The sequence below is a fragment of the Oncorhynchus nerka genome, linkage group LG3, assembly GCF_034236695.1.
Source record: "Oncorhynchus nerka isolate Pitt River linkage group LG3, Oner_Uvic_2.0, whole genome shotgun sequence".
NCBI lineage: Eukaryota > Metazoa > Chordata > Actinopteri > Salmoniformes > Salmonidae > Oncorhynchus > Oncorhynchus nerka.
This window is the reverse complement of record NC_088398.1, coordinates 20,129,749-20,152,431: the sequence shown is the minus strand read 5'-3', so window position 1 is coordinate 20,152,431 and position 22,683 is coordinate 20,129,749. Positions and strand designations below refer to the sequence as shown.

The window sequence follows — 22,683 nt, the reverse complement described above, 5'->3', positions numbered from 1 at the left end:
AGTATGGCTCCTCTTGATTATTAATAACCTCATAACCATACTATTCCTTGTGCCATTTTTTTTATTAAAAAAAAAACTTTTCATCTTTAACTCTGGATTGTTGGAAAAGGACCCGTAAGTAAGCATTTCACTGTTAGTCTACACCTGTTGTTAACAAAGCATGTGCAAATGAAATTTGATTTGATTTCATAACCTACCATATTACAATTGAATGTGATAAAATGATAGAAATCAAGGATGCTCACTGTTACCCTCTTAAAATTCAAATAAACTATTCACCCACGACCATTCAAAATTATAGGAACTTGTCTCATACAAGTGCTCATATTATTCTGGGTATCACCGCTTCAATATCAAGGAGAGATGAACTTTGGTCTGAAATGCTCTGTGATAATTCTTCATAAGAAACTAAACTACGCCAACTCCATCACTCCCTCTGATAACGAGGAGTACATTATTATGCCTGATCTCTACCTAGACCAGCCTATGTGCCCTCTGCTGCCACGACGCCCACCCAGCCCACCTCTATCCCATCAGGCCGTGCTGCAGGACACGGCGGAGGAGGACACGCTGGAGCCCGAGGAGCCTGTGGAGGAGGGGCGGCCCTCTTCCGCCCACTTGTTGACGTTGCGGCGCCTGGCGTTCATGAAGAAGTTGCTGACGGTGGAGAGCTCCAGGCCCAGCTGCTGGGAGATGGTGACCTGGAGGTCCTTGGCTGGCCGGTGGTTCTCCCGGAAGATGGCCAATAGGGTACGCCTCTGGAGGTCCGTGAACACCAGTCTGGTGCGCTTGGGACCCTGGTTGCGCTCCAGTTTACTCTGCTCCTCCTCCTTCCGCTTGCAAGCTGTAGGCAGAAGAAGTAGAAAAACGGGTTAGCTAATATAGACGGGCTAGCTAACTAGGACAAATGGATTAGCTGAAAGAAAGTGGATTTGTTGAAGGAAAACAGATTAGCTAAGCAAGTTTGATTCGCTAAAAGACATGAATCAGCAACTTGTTTCACTGCACAGTTGGTAAAATAAACCTAATCCACCAGAAATCAAGACATTAGGCTGTCACACTATTACATGCAAGTAGGCCACTAAACTTGGATAAATGCTGACTAGACAACTAGACCAGCAAAAAAACATAGAGTAGGCTACAGATAAATAACAAATTAACAAGTTCCTCTTGGCATGCATTTCATTTTTTAATGACATTTTAGTCATTTAGCAGACACTCTTATCCAGATTAGTTAGTGCATTCATCTTCAGATAGTTAGGTGGGACAAGCACATATCTCACTCATAGTATAGTAAGTGTATTTTTCCTCAATAAAGTAGCTATCAGCAAAGTCAGTGCTAGTAGCGGGGGGGGGGGGGGGGGGGTAAAGTGTGAGTGTTAGTTAACGAAAGGCAAATACAGTGTACACGTCACTAGTCTGCTCTCTTTTCTGTTGGCATGCGCAGACCTGTGACAAGTCAGTGCGCCTGTGTGACACCTGACCTGTGTGTGGTGGGAAAATGAGACTAACACAGAGCATGTACATGAGCAAGTGGGGAGTTTTCAGAATTAGCCTACGCTAGACTAGAGCATGAAATCAAATGTAAATGTTACCTCCGGCACAACAACATTGGCTACTTCAATCGGCCTACCTGCAGTTCTGGCTTATGTTATTGTTATTATTGACTATCAAAGTTTTGTTTAATAATTAGTGTTACAGTTTTACCTAAAAAAAATGTACACATTTACTGGTAAGACTCGGCTACAATTTAACCTCGCTTTCATTTGGAATTTCAAGTGGTTGTTTTCCGTTTACAGTTATCCAGGACAGAGGACGGAGATGTAGCAATGGGGCAGAGGCTACCATTCTAGAGGAATAACAGACGTTTTCCAAGGTAAAAAAAGAGAAGCCAACTTGAGGTTGGTAAAATTTGCCGTGCCAACCAAATAGCATCCAAATGTAGACTATAAGTAGCCTGCAAGGAATTTTTGCAGTAAGGTCCCTAAAGGCTTTTTGCATTAGGATGGTAAATTACTTATGTGCAAGTCTATGCATCATTCACAGGAGGGTGAAAAGTGTTTATGCTCCGTAAGGCTATTCACACACAATTGCAGTCCAGGATCATAGTATAGAGCAGCCAGTGCAGTCCTCGTAAGGTAAAAGAACATCATGTCTCTGAGAGAAAATTCAGTCCTTTGAAATGACCCACTTAAAATGGTATATTGTTCAATGTTTACATGTAGCCTAATTAGAGTGTCGAGAGAAAACGGTATAGGCTGTGGGCTGTGTCTGCAGTGCATCCATATGAGGATTAGACAATACAAGGTGTATGGGCTACTCTGCCCACAACTAAACATTTGACCACATATACAAGTAGGCCTACAATAGATACTGTATGTACTGGAAACACTACACCCACTGTTGTCTTCATGAATGAAGACAGCCCCCCCCCCCTTTCTTCTTCCTCCTTTTCCCTCCTCTTCCCCGCTGACTTGTCTTAGTGGACACTCCAACATCATTCGTTTCTCATAAAAGTCTTTTACATGAGGCGGAGAGAGTGAGTGATAATCACTTTAGGGAGAACTAATTTATTTTCTATTAAATAGGTTACGTCAGAGAGGATTGAAACAAGCAGAGTCTGCACTGCTCCGAGTGTTCAGAAGCCCTATGTAGACTAAAACATATTTGGGTGACTCTTGTAATTACCTAAATGCACACTTTTAAGACCTCAACCAGCAGCGTGTGGTTGTATTTCTTTTTTTGCTGATGGTGAAGGTCTTTTTAAAGCGTAAGCAGTGACACACCACATACACACAGCGAGGCTGCCCCCAGTCTCCAAGAAAGGCGCTGAGATGTTCAATAGATAGATTGGCTTACTGTATATCTCCCCATTGAAAATCATCTCACACACTGAGGGTTGATGGGCCTGATATTAGCTGTAAACCCACGGTAGTGCAAATGATAAATGGCAACTCAAAGACAACTGAAAAATATTTTATCATTAGGACATTTATTAGCTGTGCCATTATAACGACAACATTTCAAATGTACTAGCCTATAGCTGAGGTCTAGTTTAGCAAATGTGAATGTTGTGCCTTAATACATTGTGCTGTAATTCCCACTGTATATTTACTCTGAATCATTATCCGAAGGAAATGTTAGACTCTGGGATGTCTAACCTCTTGTCAACTTGAGATTACAGGGCCTGTTACCTTTTAGGCATCTACAGCTCATTTGCATTTCTGAGAGTTATCGAACCATTTCTCATTAAAATCTGAACGGCCTGAAATTCCTGAAGCATTTCAATATTACCACAACTAAAAGAAATAGGTTTTCCCAACTGCTACATGTTTTACTGGCATTATATATTCCTACCGTGTCAATACGAAGACTGCAGCTATAGAACCCATACTGCCCTGTGCTCAGAAACGCGTGGTAATGAAAGCAATGACATGAAAGTAGTGGTTAGTTTGCTTGTACTGTGGAATTATGGGTTGTTTGGAGGAGTCAGGGTGTCCTACACCTCCTTTTTTCCTCTGCCCCTCCATCCTATCCTTTTCTCCCTCCCTGGCTGGCGATCATAACGCTGACCATTAAGTAAATGCTTCCTTATGCTGTAATCATGTGTAAAAGGCTTGCAATTACCATGTTATAAATCCCTGGCACTGGGGCTACTCCTGGAGACATAAATATTCCCCTATAGGCTTCTTATGATCGTGGGAACAGCCCCTGATCATGATGTATGCCCTTGTCTCGTGTTGCTGAAACGTGATCGAAAGCCCTTTCCCTACCCCCCGGCGTCTGAACCTCCACCCCCCCTAGCCGACCCCCTCCCTGTCCCCCCTCCAGCCCCAGCCCACCCCTGCTGATTTCTTGGGCCAGGGGCTGATAGAAATTATTGATTAAATCTGTGCAGCTCAGACTCCTCGACCCATAGAGGCTAGTTAACCCCTTCAGCGCCAGAATGGGGAGCTGCAACAACCCAATAAAAACAACATGGTTTGTTGGGAGACTGGGCTGTTAAAACCATACTGGAATGTTACTCATTTTTGATATGCAAATGTTTCCCTTGTGACCTTTGAGCTAGGATAACTGAACTGAATATAGTAGCGTACATACAGTGGATTGGCTTCATGGCTTTCATTACTGGGGGATGGCGCAGCCACTGGACCTGAGACATAAACCGCATTGACCTTTCTTATTCATTTAGACCTTCAGTCAAGGGCTTCAGCCATCATCTTTAAAGTTAGGTTCCCTGATCCCTCGCGACTTAAAGTGTTCAAGCACCACTGCGTGGTCTTTAGCTGCACCCTGCCTTCTTCTCTGACTAAAGCCTGATTGCCTCCTCCACAGCCTGAGGTTGGCCTGAAGATGCATCTAATATGCAGTGCAGTAATCCAGAGAGCATATAACCACTAAACAGGAGAAAGTAAAATAACTGCTTCAGAATGTCTCCACATAAAGAGGAATATTAAAAGACGATGACATTACATAATCAGGTCCACCATTTATCCTAAAGCTTTGCATAATAAAATATGATGTCGAGGGAAGATAACTGGCATGATAACAATAAAAATGGAGAGCTGGCTGAGACACTGAGATGCTGAAGGAGCTGGTGGGTATTTAAAAAGGAGTGCTGCATTAAGGGGGATCATCTTAAAACTTGAGGCGTGAAGCAAAGAACACTTGAGCTACTATCTTCAGACTAGGGAGCACAGGGCACTGTGCATTCTAATTCCTGTCTCGATCTGCTGATGCGGTCGAGGTGTGTGTGGGCATGGCGTGCTGCTCTTTCCCATGGAAATCAATAGAGGCTTGTAATTAAACAAAAGGGGGTTGGCTGGGAAGGGAAAAACAACCCCCTCAGAAAGTAGGTTATGTAGAAAAGTGCAAAGCTGTCCAAATTGTGCCTTTGCCAATAACTAAATATGCAAGTTTCGATTGTGTGGGGGAGAAGCATTGTCAAATGTTAGTACGCTTGCAATACATCCCCCATGTAAGCTCCTTCGTTTTTTATGACTAGGATTGATCTGCTCCTTGAATTTTGAGCAGTGAGTTGTGAGAAAAATACATCTATGAGCATTGAGGTAAAATGACAAGAATACTGCAAGACAATCCAAATGGTTGTGTCGTCTATGATAAAAAGGTGGTGTTTTCTCAAAATGCAAAAAATGCTAAAGTTTACAGATGGCACAACACCTCAGCGGCAGGGGGAAAAACGTTTCCTTCCTTTGCACAACAACACTGCTTCAAGTCAAGATTGGATGCATTGAATATATACTGTAGACAACAAAGCTGTCACGTAACAGAAACTCTGGAAATCTAAAAGAGAATCACCTGTAACTGGGTTGAGTATGATAATTGTAACATTTTGTCGAACTGAGGATGTACACGTGTTCAGAGAGCTACACAATCAAAGATCAATAATTGTGAGAGGATTGCAAGAGTGCACAATCATTACTTATGAGCCCTATTGTGCTTTTGGGCTTAATCAGTTGTGCTGCTGACAGATAGCGAAAAGCTGTGATCAACTGTGCTTGCTTGCACAGCTCACAGACCCCTGCCGACATATGCACACTCCTCTCAGCCCATATCATATTACTGTGTTCACTTGGATCTCTTTCTGTGCTTCGTGTTTCAGATGGGTTCTCAGTCCCTATGGAGTGACAACGCAGTAACACTGCACTGTATAGTGTGCTATCTTCTTCAGTGCATATCCCTAAAGAATATCAACCAACAAATCATGTACTGCCTTTTAAAAATCTATTTTTTTCATAATGTTGTTTTATCTTGTACTCCCATTTCACCAATATTATTTATTAGATATGGGGATTGCATATGAAGTGTGGGTGAAGAAAACAAGTGTATCTTTCCACAAAAGAAACAACATTTCCTAACTATCTCCCCAACTCTTAACGTCAGGCATGCACAAACAAATCGTATTTTATGGTGGTTTCACCAACAATAGTCCTTGTAATTATGATCTCCATGGTTCATTTATGAAGGAAAAATGTCCACTCTAATGGTTTAACTAGATCACAATACATTGTGTACCCTGCTCCTTGAATACTCTGTGACCGTACAAACTATGGTCCTATCATTCAAATATATCCTTTAGGAACATAGGAAAGGCACAAGTCGTTTTTCATTCCTCTGATCAGCATACAGATCTTGTTGGATTTTTTGAGAAAAACATGGAGAGAAAGACAGATGTGGAGAGAAATGGAAAGAAATCTTACCCTCCAGCCGCAGTGAGGCCATCCTTTGAAACTCTGGCTCTTGCAGCCAGCGGGACATCCTCTTGAAGGTCTCGCGGCCAGACTTGAGCTTGCCCCAGGGCTTGGGGTTTCTCAGGAGGTCAGACAGAGTGCCCTGTGACCTACACAGCACCCTCTCTGCAAAGATGGCCTGGGGAATGCTGTACCTCTTCAGCTCAGTGATGATCCTCTGGGCCACGTCCCTGGTGTCGATCTCCTCTCCAGCCCCTCCACCTCCACCACCCTGGGAGCTGGGCAGCATGCCCTCACTGCTGGGCAAAGAGGACGAGGAGTGGGGGAGCTCCCCGGCCTTTGAGGACTGTTGGCTGGGGTGGTGGTGTTGGTAGTGCTGACTGTAGATGTGAGGATGGTGGCTGGGCGCGTGTTGGTGAGCCTCCATCTTGTTCAGCTGATGGCTGACCGACGAGTCGCCGCCCAGCCCTGGAGGGGACATCTCCCTGCCGAAGTCTGCCGTCCTGCAGAAGATGTTGCCCCCGTGGACCTCGTAACCACTTGGAAGCATCTGGCCACCATTGCCGTTGGGGCTGTTTCCCAGTGTCCCGTAACCATGCATGGGTGTCCCCAAGCCAGAGCCTGTAGAAGGTGGTGAAAGGCTCTGTGTCATCCCCAGATCTTTGCCGTAAGGGTTGTAGAAGTTGCCACCCAGGCCTCTGTCCTCACGCATGAGAGTAAAGCTCCCGATGACATTGCTGACCGGCAGGCAGGGATGGTGGTGGTGATGGTGGTGGTGAAATTTGTCATCGAAAGGCTGCAGGGGGGTTAGTGTGGTGTACGTGCTGCCACAGCTAGATGGAGCATCTCCTCCATAGCCCAGTGCTGACATGGAGTGGTCGAAACCTGGAGGTCGGTGCTCAGGCTCCAGGGACATGGAGTGCCCCCCAAGGGAGGGCCTGGGGAAAGCAGCTGAAAGGTCCCGTGAATGCAGCATCGCTCTGCCATCCTGACTGTGGAGCTCAGAGTGGATTTGGACAGACATCTCCCCTAGACTTCCATCCATTTTGAATTTAGTGAATTTCCCTTTTTTTCTATCTTTATGGTGTTGTTTCAGTAGCCTGAGTTGTTGTTTAACAGTATACTAACAGTCTGGATGGCCCTTCTCCTGTTGCACAATACTATGGATTTATTGATTTCTGAATGGATTGATTTATGTGCTTCTATACTGTCCAATTAATGATCTGATAACAATTTAAGTAATCTCTTTAAACTCCTTCAAACTCCAGGAAATCAAGTGTGAAGCAGCTTTAGTAAGATTAACTATCACATTATTTGGATTTGTGCTACAACACTCTTCTTATCCTTTCTTTGGGCTTCAACTGTGTTCCACCGCAGAATCGTCGCTCTTTTGCCTGCGGGAGATCAAATGTTTACTTGTCTGTATTTTAGTTATAGCCTGCTCATGCAATAGTGACGTCTAGGCTATTGTAGACTATAACCACAGTCACAAGCATTTCAAACATTAAGTGTAAGTTGTTCATTCCTACGAGAGCCGATCAATGCATATGTAACACAAATAAATGACATCGCGATGTCTTTCTTCACAGGCAAATCCACTCTTACAAATCACATTATTGCCTCTCAATCAAAGTTCTAAATACTCGATGAGCGCGCACACGATTCTTTGGACATTAACGTGGGTCATTCTTGCATATTTCTCAACACAATTCGGACAACGAATGGTGGTCATATGTTCTGTTTAGGAAATGTCTGAGCATTTAAGTTGTTTTGAGATATAACGACACCCAAAATTAACAGATATGTGACCTCAATTGTATTATTCCTACCTTATTCTGTTATATGAGCGCATCCGCGTCTGTTGTCGGTCCTCTGCATCTCTCCGATTGTGTCGCTTGTCTCTTGTCTTCCAGCCTGTCCGCGCAGATTCACACAATTGGTCAGATGCACCGAGGGATGCTACATACAATAAAACAGAGGCCAAAAAATTGGCGGTTAGGTATACGTCCTTTCCCTGTTCTTTTGGTCTTTTTTAAAGTCAAACGTCCATATGTAGCCTTGCTCTTCTCTACCTAGCAGCTCTCCTCTTTTTCTTTCATTATCTCGTGAGATTTTCCTCCTCCTCTTCCCTCAGCCTGCTACTTCATCGATTTCAGCCCCACCAACTCTTTCGCTTCTCTTCCTCCCCCCCGCTCACACTCGCTCCTTTCAGTGGGCTACGTCACAGTCTTAAAAATCTGACAGATGTGCAATGAAATTCCAACTCCAATTAACCCTTTCGCTTCGGCCAACGTCTCCAGGGAGGGGACAGGGTTTGACCAACTAGGTGAAGACGAGCCCTTTCTCACAACCCCAAAGTTAAGCCTTTTTATCTAATAGCATGCAGAGATTATGAGTTATGCGAACAACCTGACCATGGTTCAGCTATTTAATTCACCTGATCCTGGACTGCAACGGGTTGTCTACTGTAGTTCACTGAGATAACCTACTGTGCTGTGCTTTTGTGTCCATCCATGCTACACAACCATATTATTATCTTTAACCTGATGCCGGACTGCAGATTTAACTGTAAACAATTGTTTTTGTTTTTATTTGTATTATTATTATTACTAATAGTAGTAGCAGTAGTAGTAGTAGTGGTGGTTGTATTCTTATTATTGTGTGATTATTATAATATTACCCTGTTACTCTTATTATTAGTCACAGTGGTCTATTAATAATAACAAATGTTATTAGTCATGCATATGCAATTATAAGAATCGCATTACTGTCTTATTGACTATTGAAAAACTATTTATATTGACTACATGGTGTAGACTTTCACCGCCCATTTTGGAATACTTAAATCGGTATCTCTCCATAGAGCTCATCTGAATTATATTATAATGTCCTCCTGCTTTAAAGCTTATTTTTTTCTCTTATTTTGGAGATTTGAGGGAATGTAAATCCAACCTCTTACACCTAAACGTTGTCAAGTGACACGCTTGTAGCTGATTCATTTAGGGAACCTCTTAATCAGCACTCAAACCACGGTTGAGCAGGCCCATTGACACCAGACTGCACACTTCAATCTGTAGTTCTAAACAAAATCAATGAGGCCATTCGTTTAAATGCGACCTTTTTACATAAGATACTCGACCTATAGCAGATATTGCTCTGGCTTTTCATTTAACACAGCACATATTTGGTGAGTCCACTGTGTGTCACGGACTGTGTGTGTGCGTGTGTGCGCGTGTACGTGTGCGTGTGTGTGTGTGTCAGATCGAGAGATTTGGGAGTTGAGAGAAGGAGATGTGGTTGATACTAGGCATACTAATCATATCTAACTGTCAGTTTAATTTTCAGAGATGAGCAATTCTGGCGTTGAAAAAATTCCGTGTGCGGTGGGACCGATGCCTTCCTGGAGCAGATGCTGCCCTATCGATCCGCGCCGAGAAAGCCTGGATGGTGAGATACATGTATGGATAGCAAGTAGCTGGAGGTAAAAATGGTCAGCAGCTACATAACGAAAATTAAAAGGTATTTTAGGAGGTCGGGGTGAAAGATCACCTTCTGTGGCTGGAAAACTCGAGTAGGCATGCTGACACCCGAGCTTCAGCACTCAGACGCTGGCCTGGAGTATGCGGCCCTCAACTTCGCTTCATATCCGTATAACAATATATGTAATTGACAGAAAGACAAACAGTAGGCTACTGTTTTCATTGTTGTCAAATCCGCACGTTGATTAAGGTACTACAAAACAACACCAGGCTTTTCTCGACTCGAAAAAGAGACTGTCCGGTTATTTCTCTCTTTGCCAAGATGCAAATCAATAGCCTATATATCGTCATGTGGACATTGTTTTGTTTTTGACCTACGCTGCTATAGGCCTAAAACACCAGCCTAATGTCATCTTCTTTAATGATTTTAGTTTGTAAAGGCTACTGCTCACATAAAATGCTTAATTCATAGATTTTTATCCAAATCTACCCACTGTCCTTACCTACATTTTATTATCATAATAATCACAAAGCCGATGGGTTTGACGGACTGAGCTCTAGCTTTGAAGGCCTACCAAACTGGATGCCACTTTCACCTCAAATAGCACACAATCATACAACATTTAGCCATTTATCTAAGACAAGATATTATGTTATAGGCCTATTGTAGGCTACATAGGCCTATTCCCGGCTACATATGCCTATTTCCATTATAATACCAACAATGACAACCATAATGATGACAAGAAAAGATGTCACTCTATTATATTTGTAGAACATTAAAATATCAAATATCATACCTGACGCAAAGATATGATGAGTTTAATCAGGCTATGTTGAGGCACAGATACATAATAACAAAACAAAAGTTGACTCTTATCATAAGCCTATACATTGCCATTGTATCAGAGATTTCAAGTTGACCTCAATGGACGCATGAAATCTACGAGGAAGGAAAAGTAGGCCACAACTCCCTTGGTAATCTATATCTGTAACTTCATTTTCAATCTTTAATACTAGCTTCAAATCGTTCTAGACCTTCATACATATCAGTTTTAGCTTTACATGTTATTTTTAGTAAGGACTATATGATGCATAGCCATCAGGAAAAGACATAAGCCTACCCAGGGAGAGTTTCCGTTATATTCATTTATATTTCCTAATGTAGGCTAGTCAACATATCCGGCAAATGTTTTCAAATCATTGTTTGAAGCAGAGGACTATATGCTTATATGTTACACAATAGCCTACCGAGTTTGAGATGAGTTTTGGGGATTGTAGCATTATGATCTGATTTGATGGTGATTTCATCTTGAGAACCATCATGCATTATTAAATCCGGCATGATTTCACTTGAAAACAGAGGCATTTCTCTGCGCAAATGATGGAACACGTGAAACCTGAAAGCGAAACCGTGTCCAGTGCCTTGGTTGTTTACCTTCTAGCCCATAAGCGACAGGGCTTTGAGACCATGTATGTTTCCTCTGCTTTAGCCATTAAGCATATAGTCCAAGGCTCCTTACCAGACTAACTTTTCCTAGTAAGCTATAGGCAAGTGCATGAAAATGAAATCACACACACACAAACACACACACGTACACACACACACGGCTTGCATTTTCACATCTACTTTTAAAGCTAACCTCAAGTTTCCTACACAGACAGTGAAGATGTTATGTGGAATATGTTAACGCTGAACATGTGATCTGTAGGCTTATTGTCTCAGAGTTATCAGATTCCCTTTGTTTCTTAATTGAGAAAACATAATTGACCATATTTATGTACTGAATAGATTAGTTAAGTCCAATAACTTACAGGCAAATCATAAAACAAGAATAAAACACAAGACCTTGCCCTATACTTCTGCCGATCACTAAACACTCGGGTTAGGCCTATTCCTGTAAGAGAAACATAAAAACGAACACATTCGAGATTATTACATTTATTAACGTTTTACTCTGTATTATGAACTGTATGTATTTCCTCATTATTTATGCATGCCTACTTTATGTTTATTCGTAAATGTAACCAAACCATACAAACGTCACGTGCTCTCCTGTAACAGCTTGCTCTCCTGTAACATCGTGCTCTCCTGTAACAGCGTGCTCTCCTGTAACAGCTTGGCTCTCCTGTAACAGCTTGCTCTCCTGTAACATCATGCTCTCCTGTAACAGCGTGCTCTCCTGTAACAGCTTGGCTCTCCTGTAACAGCTTGCTCTCCTGTAACATCGTGCTCTCCTGTAACAGCGTGCTCTCCTGTAACAGCTTGCTCTCCTGTAACAGCTTGCTCTCCTGTAACAGCGTGCTCTCCTGTAACAGCGTGCTCTCCTGTAACAGCTTGCTCTCCTGTAACAGCTTGCTCTCCTGTAACATCGTGCTCTCCTGTAACAGCGTGCTCTCCTGTAACAGCGTGCTCTCCTGTAACAGCTTGGCTCTCCTGTAACAGCTTGCTCTCCTGTAACAAAACCTTGCAACCAGAAGTTACTTTCCAATTTCGTTGTGTCAGTATAGACTTATGTCGGCCTATCTCACCATATGCATAGGACACACTAACTTTTATTTTAATGAGTTAACAAACCATATGCTAATAAACTGAAAGATCTTGACATTTTTGCATTGTAAAAGCTATTCCAAACGTTCATTGTTCAGTCCATTGGTTATATATTTTGATAGGCACAAAACAATATTTTTCCTTTTGTCTATTCTCTTACTGAAATATCATTTTCATTACACCAATCCCAGTTACGCGAACTTCAGCATTTCCACTTTATATAAGGTCATTAACATGTCTGTTACTTGAAATAGGCGTACAGAGCATGTCAAAAGTTGAAATAGTTTCAATAGTTGGCTTTAAATCAAGAAAATGTCGCCAGTTTGTTGGCCTGTTTAGGCATTGTGCGGTGACATTGAGGTGTATGGATGGCATTTGGGGTTGAGTTTGGGATTTGCGTAACATATTGTAAGCTATCTGTTCCTTTCACAATGTGTTTATTCCAACTATATCATAAATTGTCTTATATTTGGTCACATATGGTGGTGCATTTGGCCTGTAAATGGTAGACTATAGGCCTATTGGAAAAGTATAAACGCCTAATGCTATAAATAGACAAATGTTAGGCTATAGACGTGACAGGCCAACTTGTAAATTGGAGATATTTATTTGTATCGGTGTGCAATTTGTTTGTCAGTTTCAAGAGAAAATGTAAATAAAGATAGCTGACTAAAAAGGTATTACGAAATAGCCTTCATTGTAACCATGGTGCTGAGTGTTTTTTAAACCGCAGAATAATTTGAAAGCAATTATCTATTCAAATTATTTATCAAATGATTAGGCCTACCTCAAGCAACATTTTTAAAAGTAATACTAAGAAATTACTAATTTGTCTATAAAAAATATATATTTTCTTGGTTTTTCTCTCCCCGAAACTGTATGATGTTTCATTTTATTGTTTTTATTTTATTAGGCCTATATATTAATTCTTAAAATGAAAACACACCCATCAGCCAATCAATAAATAAATTACTACCATGACGCTTGATGCAAGAGAATAATCAATAATTTAATTAATTTGACTGGATTAGATTTCTAACTTCAGAAAATAAAATTCTAGGCTATTGATCTATTCATCAATGAAAAGTCTGGATCATATTCATGTAACTTACAACTTAAGACAGTACAGGTGTTTTTAGTCAATACATGAGCGAGCCAATAAATCCGATAGTCATATAACTTGATAATCAATTGTGGATGTACTTTTAGTTGTGGATGACGCATACTTTAGAATTCAATCAAACGCATTGTGTTCGAAACGTCATTAACCGCGCATTGGGCCTATGTTTGCTGAAGTCGTGTCAATAAAACCCATACTTCCCTAATAAATGTGTCATTTTGGAAAGCAAACTTATATTTGCGATCCAATTTTGATCCAATATTTTTGATGAGGTCCAAAAGACATATCAACTGCGTTGAATGACAGGTTGACATCAACAGAGGCTCAACATGTAACCCAGGGGTTCACTTAGGTGCCAAAAGAGCGCGTATATAAGATACTTACCCATTTAGAAATGAATCTTTTTGTGTCCTAATATTTTTTATTTTATTCTAAAAGTATAGCAGCATATTTTACATTAACTTTATTCAGTCATTAGCCTACGAATGCATCCTAAATGTCAGGGTCAGAACAACTTTGTGCACTTATGCTTTTATGGCTTACACAATTTTCTAGTCATTTGACTTTAGTTTTGAATTATTTGACAGTTTAATATTACACTTGGACGGCCTATAGGCAATATAATATGTTGCACGTAGGCTATTTGTAACCAGTCAAACAATTAAAAAACATTTAGAATCAAACGCCCAATAAGATAAACAATTAGCCTAAATTACTGTACTTCGGTTCACACTGGTCTCAATTCAATTAAAGCAATATATTATAATACATCGCAGATAGATTTTGCCCTAGCCTAGGCTAACAATTGAAGAGTATCGACTTTTCGATGCATCGAGTTTTCAGATTAAAACACACGTGTGCAGCCAGGTGCAGCTGTTGGCTAAAGTTATGGCATAAATGTTATCAACATAAGGGTCTTCGATAAAACAACATTTTGGAGTTGTTTTAGCTTAGTTCATTTAGCTTAGTTCAGTGTGTGTGTGTGCGTGCGTGCGTGTGTGTGTTCGTGCGTGTGTGCATATTTGTTGATGTTTAGCCTAATCAATATAGGAATCTTGCATATTTATAAATGTAGACCTTAAAATCACAACGCTATTATAGTTAGAATAATTACAGGCATCCATTCTTTATGTTAATGACATTATCTTATTGCTAATGTTTGCTTCCCGAAAGAGGGAAAAACGTTTTAATATGCAACATTCTACTCGACGGGTTAGAAGGGTCGATATAGTTTCGCTTTGTTTTACTCCATAGGCTCTGGTACACATCTTAAACTAACTTTGTAGGAGTTCTGTAAAGTTTGAACAATAGCATTAGGCTACTCAACAACTGACTTTCCTTGTGCAGCTGGTAACATAGGCCTACAGGAACAAATGAGTGCATTAGCATTAAACACAGTCAAATTGGTCTTGTGTACCTAAAACCCCAAAGTTGTATGAAGAAAAATGTCTCTTGTCAAAGGTAATGTGATATAAATATTGCCTTTAGGTCATGGTTACAATCTCACCGTATTCCTCCTGGTCAATAAAATATTTAGAGGCATCTTTTTGTTGCATAACTTTAAAGCCACAGTCTGGGATTTGGGAAGCTGTTCACCAGTCATTTAATGATCTTAAAGGCCCAATGCAGCCGTTTTCGTATCAATCTCAAAAAATCTGATTAACAATTAAGTACCTTACTGTAATATATTAAAATGGGCAAAGCTTTTTTAGCAAAAAACTATTTCTCAAGCAAGAATTTTGCTAGGTCTGTCTGGGAGTGGTCTGAGTGGGGAGGGGAAAACTGAAAACTAGCTGTTATTGGCAGAGAGGTTTGGAACTCTCTTTCTTATTTGTCTATTATCTATTATTATTTGTCTGTAAACCAATGTATGACGTCACCATGGAAAGCCCATAATCCCACTCTGTCACAGTTCTTGTGTCTTGAGCGGTGTTTGAATTTGAGAGGGGTTACATTTCCCTAGCCCCATCCCTCAGCTGTATACCAAAACAAGTGTCAGGGACCCCATTTTGTTTCTTTTTCAAATCCCAGAATATAGTTTTAAAGAATCAATGCATGGTACCTACTGAAATTATACAATTTTTAAAAACTATTTATGATTCTTCTACAACAAATCTAATAGAATATCAGAAAAGATTCTGATTGCGCAACACCACACGTTTTATTGCAACCTATTGCGGCTAATGCCTTTTGATTGTCTTGTGATACCTATGACTATGTTGATGCGATATCGTTTGGATCTTGCATATTCTATTTGATTTTCTATTCTACCTATAGTTAAACAGATTTGATTCCAAAGCAAACTCACATGAACACCCCCTCTCCCCCTCTTTCTTCCTGATCCCCCTCCTTCTCTCGCTTATCTTCTCTCTCTCTCTATCCCTCTCTCTTCTCTCTCTATCCCTCTCTCTTCTCTCTCTATCCCTCTCTCTTCTCTCTCTATCCCTCTCTCTTCTCTCTCTGTCTCTCTCTCATGCTCTATCCCCCCTCCCCCCCACACACACACATTCACACAAACAAACCCTGCCGTTCTATCATCTCCCTCCTTGCATGCCCTCCACACCTTTCAGTCCCGCTTGGAATAAAAACCCATTTCTCAGAAACATTCATAACCATCTTATGAATTCCCTAATCATAACTGCTTAACAATGTATGACCATTTGCCACTGTGCATTAGAGATACCACTTATGAAACATTTACATGTAGATTAGCATCATACGTACTGTTCTATTTTCTACCATGATGATGCTTGCCTTGGCCTGTCAGCATGAGAGTGTGTGTCTCTTACAGCCAAGAGTGTATGAGTCTTTGCAGGTCAGCTCAGTGTCGTCCAGTCGGTGCTGTTTAGAGTTTCAAGCCATCAGCGTCTCTCTCGTCTGTTTGCCTGTCAGGTCAGCACCTGCATCCATTTTCCCCTCCTCTCCCATCCTCCGTTCCGCAGCCGCAGCCTGCTCCGGAGCTCTCCTCTCCTCAAATTATCCCCTGCTTTCCGTTCCTTGTCCTGTTTTTTTAATCCATTCTGCATCCTCTGCCTGAGCTCTGTCTCCCTGCTTGCGGCAGGGCTCTTCTGTGTCCCAGCTGCATATGTGCGTCTCTCTCCTGCCTACCGGTTCTCTCCCTTCTCTCTTTAATCAGCATGTTAATAAGAAAGGTAACTAATCAATACATTCAATGGCCTGGCCTGGCGATTGATACTATCTCAAACACCCCCCTCACTCTCCCCAGCCAAACACACACACACAAACACACAAGAGTTCAAGCACTCTTGCAACAGGGGCTCTCTGTGGTAATTGTAATAAATGATCATTTTCCAAATGTTTGGTGCAAATTTGTCACATCAATCTAATTACACAGAGTGAAAGGCTGACTTTTCTTTCTCACTGTTTCTTTTTTCTCTTCCCTATCAGTGAACTTCACATTTGGATGTCCGTACTGGAGCTCTTAACTGCCCATATTCTTCCTTTTTCTGTAGGCTGGTACTGTAGTGTTGTTTCAGTTATTCGGGCAGGGAGGCCTACAGAATCCTCAGGGCAGAAAAAGGTTGGTCTCAGAAGGGATACAAATGTTTAAGAGAAAATCTACTCATACAGCTCAGGGCTTTTAAAAAAAGAGGAAAGAACATCCTGCCTTGTACCAAAGCAAATGCATAACCACATTCCCACCCCCCACTATTATTAATAGAAAGAAAAACTTCCAAAACCGTCCTCAGGATATGGACTCAAACACAGAAATAAAACATGTCTCTGCAACTACTGAGGCTCACATGAGAGACATGGCAGAAGATAAAGGGAAAGGATTCATGCAGGGAGGAGACAATGCTACATTGGCAACTCTACAATACAAGGTGGCCTTTTATGGCTGACAGTATGGGCTTATCCCCCTGACCTTAACCCAATGTGGTTTTGCCTTCTGGTAACTTCACTGCCGAGGCCAGAATGGTGTAGATCCTTTTACATCTGTCTGTGAGTTGAAATGTTTCCCCCCCCCCTCCGTATCATTTGACCCTCTCACGGTGTGCAATCAATAAGAACAAGGCTGCAATGGTACCTATTGTATGAATTATAACTGACAATGTGTTCTGAATCTATTGTAAATATTTTTTATTATCATTGAGTCAAGATAATAACTATATTTTTAGTTGGGGTAACATATATTTGTACCGTACAATGTATTTTAGAGCTGAGAGTTTTAAATGATTAAATAACCTGTCCTAAGGGTCTCGTCTTATTCGTTTTTTGACCATTTTAGAACAGAATTGAGGTATTATAAATTCCCACTTCAGATTGTTGTGTTATGTGGATGGAGGGTGATTGTTATTACATTGGTTTAGAAACACCACAAAGGAAACTGAAGCCTAATATAATGTCCCCATAATGTTTATACATTTTACGTGCATTTCTAATAAACAGTGGCCACTGTTTAGTCTGGATAGAAAAGCACTTACATTGTATTTGAAACATGCATGTTTGAAACCTTAAAAGGCTGAAGAGAACATTACTAAATGTCCAGTAAATAGCTACCTTCTGGTTGCTTGTACATTTGGGGAATTGTTCTTATATCAACAGTTTCCAGGTAAATGGCTGATCAACAGAATCCAGGCAATGGGTAGGTATCAAACCTGCCTCAGCCATGTTTATGCAATATCCTTGCTTACAAACAACCTGCACATTCATGTCTGATTCAGAAAACTGGAAGCATCTACTTGAGAGGGGGGAGTCCATGTTGTATTGATGTATCCTAACCCATTCTGCAAAGGTATTAGACCAGGGTGGAAAACCTATGCTGCATAAACACTGCAATGCGTATTCAATTGATTTGAGCCGAATGTACAGAAAGCTGTGAATATCACTGGGAGATTCCACATCTAAGGCATTAAACGCCTTATAACACATATTCATGCTTTGCAGGATACCTCTATAGCCCATATAGCCTATATCCTGTTTCATTGCATTATCTGCATGTCCGAAGCCTCCCACAGGGGCTCAGAATGACCACTGGCCCCAGTGACCCTCAGCTCTGCTGTCACCCTTCATCATCTTGTGCTCCATCTTGGATGGTGTGGTCACCTAGCAACGGAGGCCAGGGTTCGCGGCTCATGGACCAGAGGCTATTGGGAAATTAATCGATACTCCTCAGCCAAACTCAGCTCATCCCCTTCCCCCCCTTATTATGGCCAAATGAGACGAGGCAGTTCTCACTTTTCTATACCTCTATTTGTGAGGATATCCTGTTACAGGACAAGAAATGGCTCTGCTTGCCAACGGCCTTCAACGAGGATGCTTATCTATGTATCTGTCCCTTCATCCAAGGGACAAAGAAAGCACATTTTTTTCACATTTTTTTCTGTTCAATTCATGAAATCGTATTAAACAACTCTCCGATATGAACACACCAATAAAGCAGAATTAATAAATACTAATAGGATGTTGGATTGGGAAATAAAGGTGAAGCTGAGGTTAGGTATATACTGTAGCTAGTGCTATCTAGCAATCCAGATCTGTTTTGCAGGATCCCTATTTATTATGAAGGTCCCCAACCTTTATATTCAGGCAAGGGTCAGTCACCTTTGATCCCCTCAGACCATACTGGGAGGATGGGCAAAATTCGATCACCTTAAACAGTTTAAGACAGAAGGGCAGAGAAGGAGAGGATGATGAAAGGTTGGGGGGAGGGCAGAGGAGTAGGAGGAGGAGGAGGGGTAACAAACCAGTGCTAATCTGTTCCCTGATCAGAGCCATCAAACTGAATGGGGAGAGTAAAGTAGATCTGGTAGTCCATCTGTGATGATTTACCTCCATTGTTTTCCACACTAAAAAGAGGAACACCATTTCCCCATCCCTGAACAAATGATTTCAGGATTCAGAGATTTCACCCTAAAATCACTGCAGCCGATGTTGAACATTTTAATATGGTTCTGATCATATCTATGTCTCACATGTGGAATACATGTGTGACAAACAGAAACTATCTTCATAGGACAGAGTATTCACAGTCATTAAGTGCAGATGGAGCACAGTAATAGTTGTAATGCTGAAAGCAACAAAGCATTGTATTAGACTGCAGATGCACACACCGAGGCAGCTGTGGCAGTAGCCATCTTTTGGAGGTTCTCCACAGATTAGGCAAACAGATTTCGTAACTTTTGTTGGTCATCCCGATAAGAGGATGCCGCATACACACAGATGGCTGTCCAGCGCGTGGCCGGAGGTGGGCCGTGAAATGACCCCCCAGCTGGACACTGTGGACAGGTCACTGATCTCCAATCCCTTCCTTTTGAGCCAGCTGCCATTGGGCCATGCTAATGGTGAACCCCTCCCCCTCAGAGGCCAGGCCACAGGGAGTGTCCAGCTGCACCCCACTCCCCGGCCTTTCACTGGACACCATAGAGCCTGAGGGGGTGGGGTCCCACAGGAGAGGCAGATGAGAGCAACAGCCACAAGGATGAAGCATGGGCATGACAAGAGAAGAGAAAATAACCTTTAAACCATAAAACTGAGGAGACGCCTCTGGAAACTGGTGAGACAGTATGTGTTTGTGTGAGAGTGCGGCTCCCATTGTCCCTGTTAAATGTCCAGTTGAGGATAGAATGGTGGATGATACAGAATGGATGGAGGAGCTCTGGAAAAGGCATTGGCTAAGCGACACATTCCATTTGGATGTGTCTGCTGCTAATGTGATGCTCTTACGACCAGTGCTGTTTCTAGTTTGATGACTTGGCATGGGCCCATCCTGTACAGGGGGTGGTAGCTCTACTGAGCTGGAGCCTGGCTGCCTACTGAGAGAAAGCTTTTGGGTTTGGTTGCCTGGAGTAATGTCGATAAATCAATAGGACACACGTCACTGCAGGCCTGAGAAGCCACATGAAACTGTCATTGATCGGAATAAGGTGTAGCGGAGGAGAGAAGGCTTGAGGGGCTGAACCGAGGTGTTGGGATGGGAGGTACGAGGAGTCGAGAACCCGACCCCCACAATGAAGGCCTGGGTCAAAGGTCAAGGCAGTGGCCAGTAGCCCCTGAACAACTCTGCAGAGCCACGTGCCCATCAACACCACTATGTCACAGCTTACAAAACAGGAACAGCCTCTCCTACCCTGCTCCCTCCCTCCATCTCAGCAATACAATGCAATGGTGCACTCTGACCCACTACTTGACTACCTGGCACTGTACAATACAAATGTAGCATATAATGTTACATTGTAGTTGTTTTCACTGAAATAGATCATGTAATAGTGTCAGGAAATACATAATCATTTAGGAATTTGCATGTGATTTAATTTGATGCAATTTTCATTAACAGAAAGCTGCATGAACTTAAACCAAACTAGATTGAAGGAAAAATATTTTTAAAAAGGCCCTCAAAATACAGTACATGGTTTTCCACCACTGTTTCCTCCGACTCAATGTCCATGACCGCAGCATTGTACACCAGATCCACTGTAGCAAGTCCCCACAACCAATTCCCCTCTCCTCCTGCATTTTCAGCAGTAGCTTCGATTGTCAATCAATACAACAACACATGATCAACACAGGCCAGATCATGATATCCATCCCCCTCACTTAGGGCGGACCAGTGGAGCACCAGGAGCCAATGAGTCCCTTGTTTAAAGTGTGATAAGTTCAATGCACACTACAGACAGACAAGAGTATGTCTGGTGTCAAGTTCTCTTGACATTCTGTCTGGCTCTGGTGCAGCGTTTTGATCTTCAGTGCTGACCAGGAGGAAAGCGTAGGCAATCCCTCAACCACTCCCTCTCTCTCTCTCATCCTATTTCTCTCTGCTCTCTGGCCTTGCCCCTATTTTTGCTCATGGTGAGCTAATGGCCAGCACATTGATCATGCTTGCTCGACCTCCAAATTGAGGTCAACAACGAAAGAAGCCCTCTCCAATGTCAGGAAACAACTGCTGATTTCAACAGTACTATGTGCATTATTAGCTTTTCTGAAATAATCAAATGTATTTTAGTTTTTTTCTATTACCACATGAAACCCCTATCGTTAAATATCTGTCCCATTACTATTTTCTTATTTCGGCCTACTCAAAGGTATTACACATTGTATCATTTATTTAAAAGTGGAATATATATAAATTCCAACATCGTTGCAATTATTTCCCGGACACTTTCATTATCACCATAGGTATATGAAATAGGCAGGTGTAAATAAATACATGGCAGTCTCTGTCCTTGCTCTGCGAGTTTCCATGGAAACGGCTGATAGAGTATCTTATCGATTGGGTGTCCAGTCTGAATTGTGTAGCCCTCTGAACCGACTTTTTTTCTGCAGTGATGGGCGTGGATCAATATCCCAATATTGTATGCTTTTCTCGCCTTCCGTCCTCCATAATAGCAAAAGATAGAACAAATAACTGGACAATGTCAGAGATACTATTTCTAGAAAACTCTAATGATCAACTGAAATGCTTCAATGTACATTCAAACGAGCATTGAAATGCATTTTATCTAAATGTGTAAGTTTTCGGGGGCAGAATAATGTTCGCACAGCCCTCAACATTCTGTCACAGCATAATAATCATAAGCATAATCACCCATTTCCTTTAGTCTCAATATTTACGCATAGCCTACAGTCAGGGTGCATTCACCCAAATTTGTAGCCATATTTACCCAAATTGTCTCTCTATAGTCGAATGAGTATATTTAACCAACTGCTAAATAAAAGTCTATTCATCTCTTGTAAACATAATGGTGTGAGAGGAGCCGCAGCGGACCTGGGGGAGCTCATTTAAATCCTGCCTGAGGGATCCCCCCAGCCAGGGGTCATGGTTGAAGTCATGGAGCATCGGATTTAAAGGTGGGCGCTCCTCAAGGTGTCTCTGTCGCCCCGAGGCACGGTCATCACAATTCCTAGATAGGTGGAAATGGAAGTGCAGAGTGGACAAAGGCTTTTGGACACTTCTAGAAATGTTAGCCAATGAGCTTGGTGATGGTCAACCACCTTCAATAAAAGCACCTTGTCCTTACCAATACACTATAGGCTTGTACTGTTTCACAATTCATCTGGTCTCCAAACCAAAAGAATTTCATGACCTATTGATATGGGGGGGGGAATTATTATTGTAGTGTCAGTTTCATTCAGTGTGAGGCTGCTAATAAACAGACAGATATGCTATTAGGTTTTGAAAAATATAGTAAAATAATATGGCCTATTTTACTTCCATCATGTCATGTAGTCAGTCAAAGTAGGTTATGGATGTCAATGTTTACAACAAAGAAAGGGAACATAGAATGCATAGAAGCGGGCTGTCGGTGGTTTGTAAGTTTGTAAGTGGACTGGTGCTGCTTATTTTTTCTTGTCCAGTACCAA

At 41.8% G+C, this 22,683-nt stretch overlaps 1 protein-coding gene across 1 annotated transcript; it reads right to left on the bottom strand.

Moving 5' to 3' along the window:
• Positions 1 to 488: 488 nt before the first annotated feature.
• On the bottom strand, positions 489 to 7,316 carry LOC115103947 (hepatocyte nuclear factor 6-like). Its single transcript, XM_029625021.2, has 2 exons — positions 6,222 to 7,316; positions 489 to 844 (listed from the first exon to the last, which is right to left on the bottom strand). Exons 1-2 carry the CDS (start codon positions 7,255 to 7,257, stop codon positions 534 to 536), a joined length of 1,347 nt encoding a protein of 448 aa, XP_029480881.1. The 5' UTR covers positions 7,258 to 7,316; the 3' UTR covers positions 489 to 533.
• Positions 7,317 to 22,683: the final 15,367 nt, after the last annotated feature.

Excerpts from the sequence above, each read along its gene's own strand:
- LOC115103947 (XM_029625021.2), bottom strand. The coding sequence starts at position 7,257 with ATGGATGGAAGTCTAGGGGAGATGTCTGTCCAAATCCACTCTGAGCTC. Across the intron at positions 845-6,221 it reads GGCCTCACTGCGGCTGGAGG|CTTGCAAGCGGAAGGAGGAG; the intron begins GTAAGATTTCTT and ends TTCTGCCTACAG.